Source organism: Haliotis asinina, chromosome 8 (assembly GCF_037392515.1).
Source record: "Haliotis asinina isolate JCU_RB_2024 chromosome 8, JCU_Hal_asi_v2, whole genome shotgun sequence".
NCBI lineage: Eukaryota > Metazoa > Mollusca > Gastropoda > Lepetellida > Haliotidae > Haliotis > Haliotis asinina.
Genome location: NC_090287.1, coordinates 63497470 through 63518106, shown reverse-complemented (window position 1 = coordinate 63518106; position 20637 = coordinate 63497470). Strand labels below are relative to the sequence as shown.

Here is a 20637-nt window from a genome sequence, read left to right as displayed (position 1 = left end):
CCTGAAACGGCCCTAAGAATGCTTAGCTTTGATCATAGCCAGTGTGTGAAGAATGGACTCAAGAAGTTCAAAGTGCTACTAACATTTCGAGAAGAGGTAGCCAGAACAGTGTCAAAGAGCAATTGATTTACCAACAACATCTTGGTGTTTCTTCAATGGCAGAACTGAACTGTCAAAACTACTTTACTGCTTCCACTCAATACCCTGTACAGTAGCATCAACGCATCATTCATATGTACATCCACAGAAGAAACTTTAAGTACATATTTATCCATGCACACAAAAATCTCAAAAAATAATTTGATTTAAGACTGCAATTTTTACATGTGAAATCACAATGACAAAGTGTGACACTGTAAAAGCAGAACCCATCCTGCATGGACGTGACCTCTGCTTGATAGTAGAGACACTTCTTACACCTGTGTGTTAGTTTCACACGAGTATCAAACAACAAATACATGTAAATGAGTGAGTTGGTTTAGTTTTATGCTGCACTTAGGAATATTCCTGCCATATAGCAGCAGTCTGTAAATAATCAAATCTGGACCAGACAATCCAGTGATCAACAGCATGAGCATCGATCTACACAAGTGGGATATAACGTGATAACCAAGTCACCACATAACTGACAAGTTACCGCCTTTGACAAGCATGGGTTGTTGAAGATCATTTCTAACCCTGATCTTCACGGGTCACAAATATATGCAAAACCTAAGCATATACCTTGATTAAAATGTGTCCATTATTAGACAATGTAAACAATAAAATATCACGGTCTAAGTAAACTTAGTCTCAGTGTTATTTGTTACACTCCACCACTGAGTCTAACAAACACTAGTAGAAGTTTGCGTCAGGTAACCTTTGAGCAACCTATGACCATCCAATCAAACACGAGATGGTGAAACAGATTTAACCAATCTGACAACAGCTACTACTTAGTGATGAGGGGAACTTCCAAAATATTCAAGTCACTGATACAGATTTCTCCACAAACAAAAATCTGCATATAACACAGTTATTTGACCTGCAGTATAAAGGCTTTAGGGTTTCTGTTGACATGGTTACCATTAGCTAATATTTCCCCAAGATAACATCTTGAATATTGCCCAAAACACTATTTTCAGCGAATGTTTATTCACTGTTGTCATAGTTGTAATGTGTGCCGTGTGTATCACCCGGAAGCGAGCCTACGCTAAATAGCATTCGGAATCGTTTGGGTACAGAGCTTTTCGAGGTAAAAGGTCAAAAGGTATGTGCGAATGTCCACTTTCGCGATTTGGTAAGCTGTGTTCTGATTGGTCAATCTCAAAGGTTACCTGACGCAACCTCCCATAAGGTTTTGTTAGTAGTGGAGTGTAACGAAAAGTACTGAGGCTAATTTACTTAGACCGTAAAATATCTATATATGAAATGGATTGTAATATTAAGTTATCAAATGTAACAAGGTATTGCTTACAAAATATATTATTGAATATAAAAAAAAGGATTTTCCTCCTATTTGTTTTAGTGAAAAGGACAGTATGACAATAAATTTGCCTGAAGGCAATGAGACAGTTTGTCCACACAACAGCTTTTATTGCCTACTCAAGGATCATTGTTACCTACACTTCTTGACACCTCATCTGAGACAACAGCCTTTAGTAGGTGATAAATGAGTTTTATCACATGTGTACCTTCAACAATGCTGTCATTAAATCTCCCAGCTGTGTGTTGAATGTACAGTGTGTTGACTTGCTACAAGATTCTTTAATCCTTGGCTACAAGCCGTCACATTGATACTGTAGATAAAATGGTAACAAAGCTCACATAATAACCAAAGACTGGAGTAAAACCCAACACAGTAACAGGTAAGAATTTTTAATACTTTTAAAATAACTATATTTTTGAGAAAATATGTATTCCATGACAACAGACTTTCTTTGAGTGTCTACCTAATGTTTGAGACAGCAATTGTTATCTGCAGTTTTACCTGCATTAGAACAAGTGAGTTGGGTATTTAGCCACTTAAATCAATATTTTAGCAACATTACGGCTTACACACTGTACGCATGTCGGGAATCGAACCCAGGTGTGACAAGCACGAGGGTGACCCATCACCATCTAGTAAGTGAAAGAGTACAATCATCAGATATATAAATCAATGCTGACTCTTCCTCTCTCACTGTGTGTGTGAGCATGCACACATTGTGTTTTACATCACAATAAACAATATTCTAGTGGACTTAAAACAGTACCTGGATCAGACAATCCAGTGATTGATATAATGAACACCAGTCTGGACCACTGCAGTATCTTGACTCACTCCGTCTGACCACAGAGTTTGACCACTTGATCCATTAAGTGACCAGCACAAAGTACTGGGAATCAACTTCCAAACTGGCATCCTCTCTGTGAAATGTTTCATTTTCAACAACAAACATTCATCTCCAGTTCTGCACATCTTGTTCTAAGGCTCTCTTATACCACACAATCCACAAACAATATGTGTTACATACACGGTGGTGATATACCCTGTAGCATCAAGTCATCCTGATACATCCTACAGCATCCCATGTATGATGTAAGTCATCTTGATACATCCTATAGCATCCCATGTATGTTATAAGTCATTCTGACACATCCTACAGCATCCCATGTATGTTATAAGTCATTCTGCTACCTCCTACAACATCCCATGTATGTTGTAAGTCATCCTGATACATCCTATAGCATCCCATGTATGTTGTAAGTCATCCTGACACATCCTACAGCATCCCATGTATGTTGTAAGTCATCCTGACACATCCTACAGCATCCCATGTTTGCTGTTAGTCATCCTGACACATCCTACAGCATCCCGTGTATGTTATAAGTCATCCAGGTATGTCCTATAGCATCCCATGTATGTTGTAAGTCATCCTGACACATCCTACAGCATCCCATGTTTGCTGTTAGTCATCCTGACACATCCTACAGCATCCCGTGTATGTTATAAGTCATCCAGGTATGTCCTATAACATCCCGTGTATGTTATAAGTCATCCAGATATTCCTTTTCTTGGCTCGCTGGGTTCTCCACAGTGATCTTCCACTGCTGTGAAGAAAGGTAATCCTCGCACTCGGACAGAACCAATCCCGTCTCTGACTTGTGACTGTCTACACACAAGCTGGAGGCCTGATGGATGATGTGGTTCTTATGGCGGTACCAACGCTGCCCAAAAATCAATACCAGATGTGTTTAAGACAATATAATCTTGGAAGATATGAAAGGTACAATCCTTATTATGATTTGTACTACAGGGGAATATACACAGTACATAGGCTACATGTTTCACACCAAACACTCTTACTCTTTTTGTTGCTTTACGAAACACTCAGCAATATTCCAGCCATATGGCAGCAGTCTGTAAACAATCTAGTCTGGACCAGACAATACAGTGATCAACAGCATGAGCACTGATCTACACAACTGTTAGTTACCTCTTACAACAAGCAGGGGTCGCTGAAGGAGAGTTCTAACCCCGTTCTTTGTCAGTCCACATTCAGCAATATTCCAGTAAAATGATGCTGTGATTGATGTCATGTGTATAGATCCTACAAATATGGGAACAGAGCAGGATACACCTTTTTGAGAAAGGGGTGTCTGTGTGCGCACCCCTGTAGTCCCCTCTAGATCCGTATATGGGTGGGATGACATGTATCTATCAACTCAGCAGGTTTGACCACTTGATTTTATTAATCACCTCTTTTGACAAGCATGGCTGAAGACCAGTTCTAACCCAGATATTCACAGCAGAGAAGCAAATACAGATCTAGTGACAGAGATAAACAGGAGTTACTATAATTACACAGTTAATGGTCTCACCTGATTATCGCCATAGTTACAGAACTGGACAACAAGGTAGGAGTGCGTCTCCTGGATGCCTGCTGTGAGACACATGCCATTACTGACGATGACTCCTTTCCTGCGCCATGACCACTCCTGGTGCAACAACACACTAACATCAGACAAGAAGACAAAGACAGTATTCCCCGCAATGGCAAAATACTCTTCATGAATAGTTCTGACCATGTTAAAAGTACGGTTTGACGTACCTCAGTAGTGTTGATATAGAGTGGTACTGTTGATTTAAACCACTAGGTTCTTGGACACCCTCAAAGTGGCAAGGTTTTAAACTACTGTTCTGGAAAGAATGACTACCACCAGCTTCAAACTTGTTGTCAAGGAAAGGCACCAAAATAGAAATCCCAAACTACCAAAAAACACCAGTTCATAACTCGACTGGAAAAGATGAATTTGCACAGACTGACTACAGAAATAAATACCTCATGTGAAAGTCAGCAATGATCTTGCAACACCTAGTATACCTGTAGATAATAATGTCTTACACCCATACATGGTGCTGTAACCTAATCTATCAAGACCCTAATCTCTCTCTCTCTCTCTGTGTGTGTGTGTGAGAGAGAGAGAGAGAGAGTGAGAGGAAAGAACCTAGAACCTAATCTGTCAGATAATCCACATACAGGTACCAAGAATAGAGACAAGACTTGATACCTAGACCTACTGTGCCATGATAACACTCAAACATTCTGAACAACATACACATTTCCAGACAGCAAGGAGAGACTGGGAGTAGTGAAACACAAGAAGATTGACATGCTACTTGTGAGTCTCACTTGCCTGTGAGTCTTTTGATTCCACACACGGACGGAGCTTGATTAGGACTGGGAGTTGGCCGGGGATGATGTCCAGACACTGATTGTCCTGGTAGATCTGGCCATAGGCAAACTCATCATTCACTGGCAATCTGCAGATGACACTAAGTCAGATGAACAGCAGGAAATTCTGGGATCTGGCTTCAGTACAGATGCATTAAGCGTGTAAGTTAGTGAATGATTGCCTTGATTCAACCTTGTACCATTTTTCATTCATATCTCAACAAGTCAGCTAACTGAGGAAGACAACACAGGGCTGGGATCAACAGAGAACAGGTTATAATTAGGACTAATCTAAGACATGTACCTATTACAAACAGATCCTGACATGGTTAAGGGGAGCAACACTGTCCAATAAGACATTTCAGATGTGTACTGCGAGTAGATGAATTTAGGCTAACAAAAATATAATAAGATACATTAAAGATCTGAAAATGACTTCACTCACTTTAGTTCCGGATAAACATTGTCCAGGTACCATCGAAATGTCTGACACTTGAGCCGCTGTCGTAGAGCACGTCTTTCTTGCACACTAAACAGATGCATGGTTCATATCATCCACTCCTAAATCTTCAGATGTCACCTTATCTCAAACAGCTTATCAATCAACTCATCTTCTCGTCAGTTTCTGTCCACTACACTTCATTTGGAGGTATGAGCAGACACAATATAATTGTGATTGCTGTGAACAGTGCCGACAATGGATGTACACACAACTTCACAGGACTTATATACACATTCTAAAAGACATTTTGAGTAAACTTAATAAACTAGATTGCAAACGCAAGTCCTGATATACAGAGAACATGTTTTATTATGAGATAAGATTTTTTTATTGTGTAACCACAAGATTTACTTGTATAATCTAAACCAGATTTGTTGATGCTATATTTCTGATGACTGACCATGATGAGAAGATGGCCGTACGTTGGTAGGTCAGCCTATGCAAGTGACATACCATTTTGATACAGATTTTACAGGTCAAATTAGGACCCTGGCTTATCCATGAGATCGGCTTATCTACAGTAACGTATAGCAGTCATGTCATGACATGTTGGACGTAGTTGAAGGTAAGCCACTTAAGCTCACGAAGGTTCTGACAAATAAAGAAACACAACAAAAGCAAAATGTAGATGTGTACAAGAGACCTAAGATATGCAGCAACTTTAACATCTTTACCATTCAGGGACTCTACACACATAGTAAAAGTGAGTGAGCAAGTTTAATTTAACACCACTTTCAGCAATATTCCAGCAATATCACTACTGTGGATACCAGAAATTTGCTTCACACATTGTACCCATGTAGGGAATTGAAATCAGGTCTTTCGCATGACGAGCACCTTAACCACTAGGCTACTCCACTATTACATGCTCTTTCAGAGTAAAAACCAAATTGAAATCCTTGGCATCAGAAGACATTATCAAGGCGTGACTTCATGGCAAAGGGGCACCTATACAAAACTCCTGAGGCCTTGATACTGCTGGCTGATTGTTGTGTGCTGGCTGAGGGCCAAGGTGGAACACTAGCAGGGCTAGACTACTTACTCTCCGTATGCCTGCATACGTGATGACGGTCGAGCAGCGTAGTAGAATCGCTTGTAATCATCCATCCACACCTCCGCTGTCCTTCGTGTATTCCTACAGTGACAGCAGTGTCATGAGAGGGAAGCGTCATTAGAGAATGCAGTCATCCAAATACATTGTTATGTGCAAAAAACAGGTGGGTGTGGGTGTGTTATGTTACAGCTGTGTGATGTGAGCACAATGTCACATTTGAATACAATGTGTTAGGGCCTCACTCAATGTATGTGTTAGAGCCTTACTTCATGTATGTGTTAGAGCCTTACTTCATGCATGTGTTAGAGCCTTACTTCATGTATGTGTTCGAGTTTCCCTCAGGGAAGGAGTAGGGGTGGCGTTTGCGGAACACATGTCCGACTCGACTGCAAGGGATGATCTCAAGCTGTCCACCACACATCCACACGCGGAATGACAACTCTGAAAAATGGTGTCAACAATCGTCAGATTAGAAAGTTCCGAACAGAGCACCATGTTGCATATTCGTTGTTTTCATATTTGTGTGCAGATTTCACTTAATGAAGGATGACAGACTGTAGTCTGTAACTCTCAAATTTTGTATATCTTCCACTGTTGTTAACCTCATGACCTGATCAAAGTCTTCAGTGAAGTGCAGATTAACATTCCATCTTCAGAAGAGACAAACAAGAAGCATTGTTTCAACCTAATAGACAGAAACTCTGGAATCTCTAATGGACAACTCACCAAAGTTCTCTCCTCCCCAGATGTCCATCTTGGTGTCGTACTTGCCAAGGTTATTGAACCATTGCTTCCTGACACTGAATATTCCTCCAGCAATGATGGGAGTCCTACAGTACATGCATCATCACAATACTGTACATCATGAAATTAAAATAAAATATCCAGCATTCTTCTATGAAACAAATACATTGGAATGGATATGTTTATCAAACCATAATGGTGTAAAGATTTACATAATTAGGATAAATAATGCTACAGATGTCCTGTACAACAGGATTGAAGAAAATGAGAATTGGACCCGTATCTTTCTACACCTTGATGTTGTATATAGCATGCATACACACCATCTTACTTACTGTGAGGTGAATATATATTTATTTTTTAACCCTGGCCAATTCATCATCATGGATATCGTTTAGACATTAACAAGATTTTTTCTTTCTCTTTGTAGCTCATTGATAGGACGAGGAGAGAGACATCTGTCATGGACCAAGGGAGATAATACAGCCTCTAACTTGTAAACAACATGGTGTGTTAAGACACAGATTGGGAATTTGGTGTATTCAGAATGAATGTTAGCTACTCCACATCAGGAGACACTTTGTGGGATATGCTTAATCACTAAACTCTGCCAAATGATGGATTTACAGGAGACGATAGACACATTTAGGGTTGTGTCACAGACTTTCCCTGAGTATGATTGTTGATTGCACTTGATTGCATCTGTATCTCCTTATGTATATGCAACCAATAGCCAACAAAGACAGATCTTTCAATACTGTTTCAACAATGTTTTCAACATAAACATTTCAATTTTGTTTCAGCCTTAAAGTTCAACCAAATGTCATTTCGATGTTGAAGCAGAACATTGCGATAGTTTTATTAAAAGATGATGTACTTGTTGGACTGTAACAGTAGCAACTTTGTAGATCATCATCTTTGTTCTTGTTTCCTGTGTCAAACAATCACATAATTCATAGGTGGATCCAGAAATTTTGAAAGGGGGCTTCGAACACCCTGAACACCCTCTTGGACCTGCCAATGTATTTACAAGCAAAGTACAGTTACACCCATGAGGCACTTCAAATCATGATACGACTCTACTCACACAGTGCTTATCTCACCTCAATGACAGTATCATTCAAGCAGCGCAGAGTAAACATGGTAACTTACTTGACTGGGTCCGTCTTCCTCTTCCCCACCGTGGACAAAGGCTGGTCTTCCCACTTGAAGTGCATGCTCCAGTCAAAACCTGAAGATACACAATGGAAACGATAAAACTTTCTACATAACACTTTGACTCTATATTTGACAGTACAACACTCTGATAAACAAAAACTGTACCATCTAGCACTCAGCAATACTGCAGTTATATGGAGGCTGTGTGTGCATAATTGAATCTGGACAGGACCATCCAGTGATCAATATCATGAGCTTCCTTCTAAGCAGTTGGGATACGATGATATGTTTCAACCATGTCAGTGAGTCTGACCACTGGATCCCATTAGTTGCCTCTCATGACAAATATGGGTTACTGAAGACCAATTCTAAATCGGATCTTCACGGGTCCTTGTAGTTCTTATTGACAGTGCATCGTTCTTGGTCTCTACTGACATTTCTACTTACCTCCCCTTAGTATGTCAGGCACAGCCTTGTACTGGAAACTCTCTATGTCAATCACGTCTATCACGGGACTCACTACACTGTATGGAGCCTGAAACATGAAGACACAAGACACTGAGAACATCCATTGTGTTTCCCATTCACAGAACCTGTAGATCTGAAGGCGCAATATTTCACTTGGAATTGTACATACTGAACAATTCAACACATCTTTAGCATGCCATTGCCTAAAAAGAGAATCTTGGTGTGGGTAATCATACATGATGTTTTAAATAATTATACTTTATACACATATACACAGGTGTTTGAAGGCAAACAGTGGGAATCCAAACTTGTGGTAGATTCTTTACTGCTCACTACCATGTCCACATGACAACTGGTATTGTTCTGCTTCCACAATGTACTGCATACATTGCATATTACATGTGCTGCAGTGCTACAGTGTGCATCCTTTAGTTGTGTTTATAATTTCTGCCCACTGATGGTGACAGGAATAGCCTTGCTGTCAGTGATTGTTACTTATGGTATGAAACCTCTTACCTACCAAAAAGAATGAAGTATTTTGCCCAATTCATTGCAAGACAACAGGCAGTATACTACACACAGAGCAACAGATGGGGATATCTGATACAATCTTTAAAGGCCAAGATACATATGCCTTGAGAAACTGTATGCCACACAGCTCTGTCACATCACAGTTTGATCAGCATTGGCTAAACTCATGTGAATGACTAAAGGGGAACTACTTCCCCCATCACTGGTCTGACTTACATCCACTAGTCTCTGTAGTAAGGGCTGTAGCCATTCCTTGTTCACCTCACAGTGAGAATCCAGGAACGTCAGGATGGGACCGTTTGCTGTGTCAGCACCGATGACTCGAGACCTGATCAAACCTGACACAGGGAGATTGTTTTAATTCATGAGAAAACACTGAGATCTTTCCATGTGATTTCAACTTTAAGAATCCTAAACTAGCTGCAAACTCAATATCCAAATCAAATTACTGCCACCACAATCCATCATGTTTTCATCACATTTCTTGTAAAAATTCTACAGGGTGTTAAAAAATTAAAAATTTAGCCAGAGACAACCATGTAACATTTATAAGACTGCTCTACATTCAGATGACACATGATTTCAGTTTTCTATTATGAATGGACATGGGTCAAACAAGCAACACTTCTAAATCTTCTATTGCATCAATAGGAACCTATAGTGTGCACATGCCTCAATATACATAATATAGGAAAAAATATTGTTTAAATGTCTGACATTGTTTCCTTTCCATGTTCAGAGGATTTGTCAAATTGAGGTCAATCTCCATAACATACACAAAACTCTCCAGACAATAATCAGACCGAACCTTTAATGAAAATACAATCTCAGCTGCCAGACCATCCTTAATAAAATCCAGGGTATACGTTGCCATAAATCTCCACTCCATCTACAATCTGATAATTCTATTACCTCCCTCCGATGGTTTCAAATTCTCAGTTATGCTGCCATTATCAGTGAGTTTGCCAGTGTCAACAAAGAAAGCGGTTGCAGCTGTGAAGGTTTGTTCGCAGAGCGACTCAGATTTTGGGCGAAATCATACACTCTGACAGGTCTGAAACTTTAAAAAAATATATACATGCAAGCACTCATTCTACCTCTTTCAGAGTACCTGTGCATCAACTGTGTTGCCAGGTTTAATCGGTTACATAATTTAGGAAGCGAAAGTGAGTTGTGATGGGTATGCTCAACTTCCCAGCGAAGACACCTGATTGGATTAAAAGCCAGCAAAGGGAGGTAATAAAATCATCAAGCTGTAAATACATACAGAGTATAGTGGAGATTTATCGAAATGAATACCCTGGAGATTTTCGAGGATGCTTTCGTAGTTTCATGATTTAACACTGTGACCCAAATAATGACAGGGACCTGATTAAATGCCTGGTGGGTTTTATAGTGAGAATTCCCTCCATTATTAACCCTGGGGATACAGAGTGCCTGAAAGACACATTGCCTGCATGTGTTAGATAAAAGAAATATCGTCCATCAATAATCTTTGCTTCCTACTACATCTGCTGTAGTATAAGACCTGATATTTCCCCACTTACTGTTACACCTGTATATCTTACCTTCTCGCTGAGCGTTACGGATCAGTTTGACTTTGGGAATCACAGAAAGGAGCTGACCGTCATCAGCTGAAAGCAAAATGTTCTCATGAAAAAACACACAAATTATCTTGCTCCTTTTTTCAGTTCAGTGAAAGAATTAATCATCCAAGAAATTGCTTTCACTAACAAACATAATAATCACATCATACTTGGAATTGTGTACACATATATCATTTAAAGATCACATACAACGTAAAACACAACTTTGCAGATTCTCGTAACTTTCGGTATGCACTTATTGAAACAGATCGTCAAAAATGCCAATTAAACCTATAAAGTTGACGAAAAAACTCGATATAAAAAAGCCCTCGAAATCAGTCTTCAAACGATTCACTAAATTTCCCCCAGCGCTGGGGGAAAAAGTGGTTTCAACAGCTGCGCTGCGCTCATAACGCATGCGCAGTGAATAGGTTCGCGGAGCGTGAAACAGTATGCATGCCCAGAGTATGAGGTTGTGAGCAGTAGTCTAATCATGGTTGTGTACACAATCAAGGAAATAATCTACACTTTCATAAAAAGTTGTTGATTGTGCTATGCAGCCACTGTCACAGAAAAAGCTCAATGTCTGGTTTATTAACCCCTATATGTCTGACTGCCTGTCTCCCAAAGACAATATGCAATACACAGCTTCAGTCATTGACAACATGCAATTTGAACTTAACACCTCTCAGAGTATACGCCATAAACAAAATACATTGATTTATGACTCGTGCACCCCGAGTCCTGTCTCTGCCACATTATGTAATTAGGCAGGTGGGATACTTGTAGACATGACATGTCTTTTTAATGTCTGTGGGTTGCAAAGAAACTACATCCATTTTTTTCAGTTGACTGGCTCTGACGGAAACTAGTGCAAACTCTTGTCAGTTTTAAGTCCTGCTTTGTACTTTGACGAATGACAGTTTCCAGTAGTTCACCATCTGTACTGGGATGATTTTTGATTTGATCAAACGCAATTTCAGAGAACATGTATTTACAAAACCCAACATCTCTATATACATTCTTTATGGATAACAACTTCTTCTAGTGTGTATGTTAGGCAACGGTATATGAATCCATACTGAAACGATGCATCAAGTACAATAAAAGAAGTTGTTATCCATAAAGAATCTTACTTTCTTGTGACTTGCCATACTTATGAAATGCTCATCAAACAGATCATCTTTCTGTACACACAATATGCCCTCAGCGTATCAGCAAATGAACAATTTTGTTTATTTGTTTTTTTCACAAGCAGCAATGTATACTATATGTCATAAATAAGTGATAATTGCGTTTTGATTATGTTTGTTTTTTGATTTGCATGTGACCTTTAAGTGATAACAGTACTAGCCATTTATTCTGGCTACAGTTCTTCAACGTAATCACTGGTAGAGAGTATTGTCTGTTCAAACAAATGTAACTGTTATGTGCTATTATGTGCTTTCCATTCTATTCCAAATAAATAAACTATCCATCAAAAGTTTAGACTCACTAGTGTAAATGTAGCTACTCACTTCAGTCAACTGTCTAAATTACATTAAAACTAAAATATTTCATACCGTCTAAAGGCACTGTTTATACATGAACTTATGTATTGTGAAACAAATTCATAATGGTGAAAAGATTATCGCTATGAGTTCAGTAAATGATGAAACTCAAAAATTGGCAAATACTTAACAAAAAATTACAGTTGTTACGCAGTTGCTATATGCACAATATTTGCACATGCTTTTTAGCAAATTTGATGCATGATCCTCGTACAGTTCATCTGTGAATTCATCACTGTTTCCCAAAGGAGAATAAATTTTCAGTGTAACCATATATATATATATATAGATAAAATATAGTGAGTGCAATAAGTGAGATTGAACTTTTGATGGGTGGTGTATAATAATTATATCTAGGCATATATATGTATGATTACCATCACTATTTTGATGATATATTAGAAATTCATACTAAGGCAGCATGATATATTAAATGCAGTTCTTCGAATCACTGTATGCTATGAAGCTGTACTACTGAATGACCCAATCATCTGTAAACTGGGAGAAAACATGAGGGCTGCTTGCCATTTCTTCTGTCAGACTTACAAGAACATTCAAACAGCTATTTTATTATAAACAATGACTTAAAATAGGAAATACCATTTCAAGGTACATTATTGTGCAAGTGTGATGTTTCGTCTGCGATTTGTATTGCACTGTTGTTTCACCTGAACTAACTGACAAGGACATGATGTAATATTTATACCGGTCCCAAGCTTACAAGTGTCATGGAAACCTGCCTAGCTCACTGTGAGAGGTGGAGTGTACTTACGATCATCACTGAAGTCATCTACTAGTATAATATCTTCCACCAGGTACAATGGTGTTCGAGTCAACACACTGCAACAGTCAAACAGAAAATCAGCCAGTTATTTTATTTGTTTTTCTTTCAGTCAATACCAGCGTGCATAGATTTTATGGGCTTCACTCAAGAATTCTTGACCTGAAGACACTCCATTTTTACATGACATTTGTGTTTTTTTCTAATGATTGTGAGTGGGTTTTAACTCAAGTTCTTCTCCTGGTTGTCCACTTTGCTCTCCACAGCTTCCATGACCTTATGACATCATCAATAGTCTATCCTGACAGCTTTGGCCTCCCACAACACTTCAGCTATAACATTTGCATTTGATGGGGCAGCCTTTGAGTTTTTTGGCTTTACTCTTATTGTTGGTAGAACTTAAGCTGGGTTTTTATCCATAACTACAAGTCATTGCAAGAATCTTTCAGGAAAAACTTCACACAGAGTTGTATCTTCATGAGACATGATGTGCCTAGCGAGATTTTGATCAGATGTCAGATGCTTCTAAGCAAAAATAGCTGATACTTTCTTCGTGACTGAAGTTTCTGTGATAATAGAATGCATACATTTTTTGGAAATTAATGAACTAGCAAAAGGATGATCAGCTTGTTGTCACCAGTATGCACTGACTTGTCACAGCAAAACAATTTCCAAATTCTTTTTCACATTTTTTGGAGGGACAAATCTGTATGATGTCACAACAATGAAAATATAAGAGGTAAAGTGCAAAGGTCTTCTCAAAGACACAAACTAAACTGCTCTTGATTGAGACCAGTATCCACACCACATTGCTGAGAATGCGTGCCTGATATGGGCAGTGGGGCAGCCTGGTGGTTAAAGCGATTGCTCATCACCTGAGGACCTGGGTTTGATTTCCAACTTGGGTACAATGTATGAAGCCCATTTCTGTGATATTGCTGGAATATTGCTAAGTGGCGTAAAACCGCACTCACTCACTCACTACATACCTGATAACTGTCCTCAGCAATGCTGACCGTGCCTCGTTATGGAAGGTGATGATGATACTAGTCTTTGGTAATTTTTTGAAGGAATAGTCAGTCTTTTTACATCTGAAAAAAACCCAACAAAACATACACACAGACTGTAAGAGGGCAACACTCTCAGAGTCCTGTATCAATCAGACATACCTTTACAATCTGTGACCTGTCTTTGTCTGCTACTTACTGACTGGCGACTATGCTTGGCGACTTGTACGAGGCGACTATACTGACTTGGTTGACATGTCATCAGTTCCCTATTGCGCAGATCGATGTTCATGTTGTTGATCACTGGATTGTCTGGTCCAGACTCGAATATTTACAGACTGCTGCCATATAGCTGGAATATTGCTGAGTGCGGCGTAAAATTCAACTCACTCACTCACTACTTACTGACTGTATCTCACGTCTGGGATGTCACGGTCGGGAGGGATGCTGTTACTCGTCACAATGTTGAAGGCGTGTTTCTGTAGTGGCATCTTCAGGTCTTCTACATCAATGGTGCCAATGTAGCTTTTGTAGCTGAGTGACTTTGGGTCAAAGTATGTCTGTGGAAATAATGCACACAGATACAGATATAACGCTTTAGAATCTTAATTTATTGTCACAAAACGTACACACATGGGACTGTTACATGGGCAATACAACACAGGATACACACATGTGACTGTTACATAGCTAATACAACACATAATACACACGTGACTGTTACATGGCCAATACAACACAGGGTACACACATGGGACTGTTACATGACCAATACAACACACGGTACACACATGTGACTGTTACATAGCTCATACAACACATAATACAATCGTGACTGTTACATGGCTAATACAACACACGGTACACACATGTGACTGTTACATAGCTAATAACACACATGATACACAGATGGGACTGTAGAATCTTAATTTATTGTCATAAAACGTACACACATGGGACTGTTACATGGGCAATACAACACATGATACACACATGTGACTGTTACATGTCTAATACAACACAGGGTACACACATGTGACTGTTACATAGCTCATACAACACATGATACACACATGGGACTGTTACATAGCTAATACAACACATAATACACACGTGACTGTTACATGGCCAGTACAACACAGGGTACACACATGTGACTGTTACATAGCTAATACAACACATGTTTACATTGCCTTTAGCAATGTTCCAGCAAAATCATAGCAGGGGACACCAGAAATGGGCTCCTCCTATAATTAAACCCTATTATATGCAGTCTTTCAAAAATGAATCCTTTCAATAAGTTCCTTCTGTTACAAGCCTATCCTCCTATCTTGAATCCTTCCTTTAGCAAACCTTATATTACATGACATTGTGTTACTAGACTCTCATATACCAATATCCAGGCCTTTATACAAGTCTCTTCCCAGACAAACCCTTCTATAACAAAACCCTTCTATTACAAGACTCATGTAACAATATCCAGACCCTTATATAACTGGTCTCTCCCTTGATAAACCCTTCTATAACATAAACCTCATATCAAACCTTCCTCTTGTAAGACTCATAGAACAGTATCCAGGCTTTTATATAACAAGTGTCTCCCCTGTCAATCCGTTCTATAACAAACCCCTTGTATTAGACCTCCTATTACAAGACTCTCATACTACAATATCCAGACCATCATATGACAAGTCTCTCCCTTGACAAACCTCTTCTTTAACAAAACCCTCTTACAACAAGCCCTTTTTCTCCATATTTCCCATGCATATGGAGTGATTCTGTTGCCAGAGCATACCAACACTAGAACAACATTCAACTCCCATCAAAGCTCAACAAAAAAATCAGCAGTACAAAGGAGGCATTGTGTGTATATAAATATAGATAATACTATGTCGAGCTGAATGATGCACCTGTCACCAGATGGAGCTAACTGTTGCTCTTGGGGATCTACATCAGCGATGATTGATTTACTCTTTCATTGCTCATCTGTTATGTTTATATGAACTGTGGTGTCAAGCAGCTGATCTTCTCAACTGTTGCATGAAAGTTAACACAGTTGATGCCTTTCTGATGAGATGATCAATCTGACTGTAGAGTGTTAAAAGGTGACAGAGCTGTAAAAACACCATAAACATGCTTCCTATAAGTCATGTTGATGACCCATTTCCAAAAAGGTATGTGATGTTTTACATATGGTTTGTGTTTCATAATGCAATTCTGGAAAGGGAAACAAAAGTCTTTGCAGACAGTCATATGTAAATCATATACACATATCTGCAGTCATGTGTGAATGATATCTATATATCTGCAGTCATGTGTGAATGATATACATACATCTGCAGTCATGTGTGAATGATATACATATATCTGCTGACGTGTGAATGATATCTATATATCTGCAGTCATGTGTGAATGATATACATACATCTGCTGACATGTGTGAATGATATACATACATCTGCAGTCATGTGTGAATGATATCTATATATCTGCAGTCATGTGTGGATGATATACATATATCTGCTGACATGTGTGAATGATATCTATATATCTGCAGTCATGTGTGAATGATATACATATATCTGCTGACGTGTGAATGATATACATACATCTGCAGTCATGTGTGAATGATATCTATATATCTGCAGTCATGTGTGAATGATATACATATATCTGCTGACATATGTAATGATATACACATATCTGCAGTCATGTGTAAAGGATATACAGTCAAATCTTGTTAATCTGACTTCTGTTTATCCGATGATTGGCTTTATCTGATGCTTTTGTTGGTAACAAATTGAATAAAGGTAATTTCGTCTCATTTGATAATCCGACATCCTTGTTAATCCCAAAGGATGCTGTGCAACAGACGAAGTAGGATTAACGAGACTTGACTGCCCATATATCTGCAGTCATGTGTGAACGATATCTGCAGCCATGTGTGAATGATGTACAAATATCTGCCGACATGTGTGAATGATATACATGTATACTCTTCCAAAAAAGTAGGGGTACCTGAACTCTGAAGTCTGGTAGAAAGAAAACCCATTATGGAACATTACAATGACATTCATCTAGTGTATTCAACATCATTTCCTGTTATCACCACATGCAAACACAATACATGGGAAGCACGTGCACAACGTGAGAGCCTGATACATGTGCATGGGGTGTCATTATGAATGTTTTTGAGGCAGGTCGATAAATGACTGTAGACCATTTTTTCCGATACTTTTCTTGCATTTGAGCATAGTCAGGGTTTTCAGGGTCAAATCACACACTACTGACTGAAAATTGTCAACCTGAACTTTTCATGTCATACTCCAGTCACCTAACAAGGGGGAGAACTGAACGGACAGCTTAGCTTTGAATGAAATCCACGTAGTGATGCATGCTCACAACATCCATTATTATTGTATCAACACTGATTCAGTCCCATTTATCTCCAAATTTTGACAATCGTACATTGAAAGTACAGTTCCCCTACCTTTTTTGAAGAGTATATGCATGTATACAGTCATGTGTGAATGGTGTGAATGGACTCTGCTGAGAGTCATGGGTAAATAATGCAGACTCTACAAGGAGTCTAAGTAAATGATTCACTATTATCTGTTGAGTATAGCAACAATATTGAATTGTTTATGTGCCTCTACACTGTCAGAAAAGCACTTAATGTGTGAAACTAAACAAACAATATCTCTCAGAGAATGACTAATTGTAACAGCTGGATGGGCCAATTCAAGCATAACATAAACTCATTTAGCTTTAAATAATCTGTTGAGTTTGAAAGATGACAGATAATACAACATTAGTCATACTTTCAAGGAGCACTGTGGCCTGTCCTACTCATGTGCTGAAACAAAACTCAGGCATTACAATTCAAATCAGTTCACATTATGTCTGTACCATAGGTCATGTTAGTTTCATATCATATGAGCAATATTTTTAGACATAGTGCTTCACTTCTGTACCAATTGTTATATTACCCCTTGTGCTAGGATGATATATACCTGTTAATTCTGTGTATCAGTGTCTACAAGTTCTGTACCATTTTCAAGAAAACATATCTTGAATACCCATTTCTATATGCCTCTGCGGAACCTCATCTGTATCATGTGTTACAATAATGTATGATAATTCTGTACCATGTGCTATCATAATATGTAACAATTCTGTACATGTGTTATAATAATGCATAGCAACTCTGTACCATGTGTTACAGTAATATGTAACACTTGCTGTACCATGTTTTATAATCACAAATAATAATCATGTACCATGTGTTATAGTATGTAAAGCACTTCTGTGCCATATATTACAGTGATGTAAAACAACTATATATGTGACATGTGTTATAATAATGTGAAATAATTCTATAGCATGTGTTATATTAATGAGAAATAATTCTGTACCATGTGTTAAAGTAATGTAATACAATTCTCTACCATGTGTTATCGTAATGTCAAACAATTCTGCACCATGTGTTATTGTAATGTAACACAATTCTGTATCATATGTTATAGTAAAGTAAAACAATTCTCTACCATGTGCTATAGTAATGTAGAACAATTCTCTACCATGTGTTTCAGTAATGTAAAACAATTCGGTACCATGTGTTATAATAATGTAAAAATTGTACCATGTGTCATAGTTATGTGTAACACTTCTGTGCCATCTTATAATCATGTATACCAAACATGTACCATGTGTTAGATTAATGTACATGTAATACTTACGTATCATGAGTTATATCAATGTAAAACAATTGTGTAGTGTATAACAACTCTGCACAGTGTGTTATAACCGTGTGTAACAATCCTGTGCCATGTGTTCCAATGAAGTCTCATATGTTACACCTTAGGTCATAATAACAGATAGGTCTTTGTGACATGACAATGTCTAACAGTTTTATACAACCTGTAATAATAATGGTCACACTTTTCAAATTCTTTCCTACCTTTAACAGTTCTTCACCCGTGGTACCCCCCCCCCGCCCCCCCCCCCCACACACAAAACCAATTCTAAAAGACTAAACAAGAAAATAATTTGAACTTCAGTTTCCCTTTCTTTACGACTTTACGAGCAGCAGTTTGTTAAACATTAACTTTTGATATAAATAGAACATAAGAGAAGATCTAGAGTTTATCTATGTACGCTGCCTGGAAATGCCTCAATAGCAACATTGATTATTGCAATATGTATTGTATACAAACCCACGTGTTGTACATCAATACCATAGCCCAGGGTTGTTCAGCATGAGTAATGAGGTTGTCATATCCTGTACACGTGGACCGTGCCCCTTATCACGGAATTCTCTATATGAACTGAAATAACAAAGGCTTGTAGGCATCAGGGTAGCCACTCCCCCGCCCCACTAAGTCCCAGCAACCATGAAAACCTCACTCACGTTGGACCCATTGAGCCAGCGGATGATGACTCCTCTGTACACGTACATCACCCCCACCGTGGCGCACAGCCACAGAACCACGACCAGCAGACGGTTCTTGCGTCTCATCACGATGGAATCTCAGACGTTGTCGTCGTCATCGTCTGAGACCACTCACTTCTCACTCCAACATCGCCACTGAAACTTTTCTTCCAACTTCGGTTCGGTGTTGTCGTGGTATGATATCGTATTTCACCAGCTGTCAAACCATTCGCGGTTAAAGTCACGTGACCTCTCCGTCAGTGTTAATAACGGAACCATTTCTTCAACAGTTCAACTCGCTCGCATTACTTCAATAAATGGGATGTGTTAATGCAGATTATACGGTCTCTGGTTAATGCTAACAGTTGCCGTTTAACGGATAATGTGAAAGTGGTTATTCCGTGCTGGCAAATAGCACGTGTGTACATGTATGCTTTTCTGAGATATAGTACCTTGCAAAATGATGGCTAGCAGTTCTTCACAGGTGGAAGTAAGGATGTGTGTGAGCAATCCACAAATTACACATCACGAAGTTACCTCTTGCATGCTGAACCAGACAACAGTAAATTCTCTCCTACTTGTTTAAGCGTTAGCTGTTAAAACACAAAGGCGGGAAATCCGTATTGTGTAATAATATTTAAAAGATTTCTACATAGAAGTGCTATTGTTCAAGAACTGAACTTCGCCCTCTTAAAACATAAGGGCCCAACCACACACACACACACACACACACACACACACACACACACACACACACACACACACACACACACACACACACACACACACACACACACACACACACACACACACACACACACACACACACACACACAAGCGCGCACGCACACACACACACACACAAGCACATACACGTGCACATTGTTGTGGCAATACTTTCAACTGACAATATGCCAGGGGGTCCCCACCCTGTTTTCTTTGCATTCGTAAGACATACACTGGCCAAACGGTGGCGGTGGGGTAGTTTAGTGGTTAAAGCGATCGCTCGTCACGCTGAAAACCCGGGTTCGATTCCCCGCATGGGTACAATGTGTGAAGCCCATTTCTGGTGTCCCCCTCCGTGATATTGCTGGAATATTGCTAAACGTGGCGTAAAATCAAACTCAC

General features: G+C 39.0%; 1 protein-coding gene across 1 annotated transcript; it reads right to left on the bottom strand.

The window, feature by feature from the left end:
* Nucleotides 1–1841: 1841 nt before the first annotated feature.
* On the bottom strand, nt 1842–19744 carry LOC137293892 (polypeptide N-acetylgalactosaminyltransferase 16-like). The gene is made up of 15 exons (XM_067824686.1): nt 19489–19744; nt 14484–14638; nt 14061–14162; nt 13063–13130; nt 10723–10788; nt 9371–9492; nt 8603–8690; nt 8150–8228; nt 6980–7083; nt 6568–6694; nt 6242–6334; nt 5143–5226; nt 4660–4786; nt 3844–3960; nt 1842–3189 (listed from the first exon to the last, which is right to left on the bottom strand). Exons 1-15 carry the CDS (start codon nt 19594–19596, stop codon nt 3010–3012), a joined length of 1620 nt encoding a protein of 539 aa, XP_067680787.1. The 5' UTR covers nt 19597–19744; the 3' UTR covers nt 1842–3009.
* Nucleotides 19745–20637: the final 893 nt, after the last annotated feature.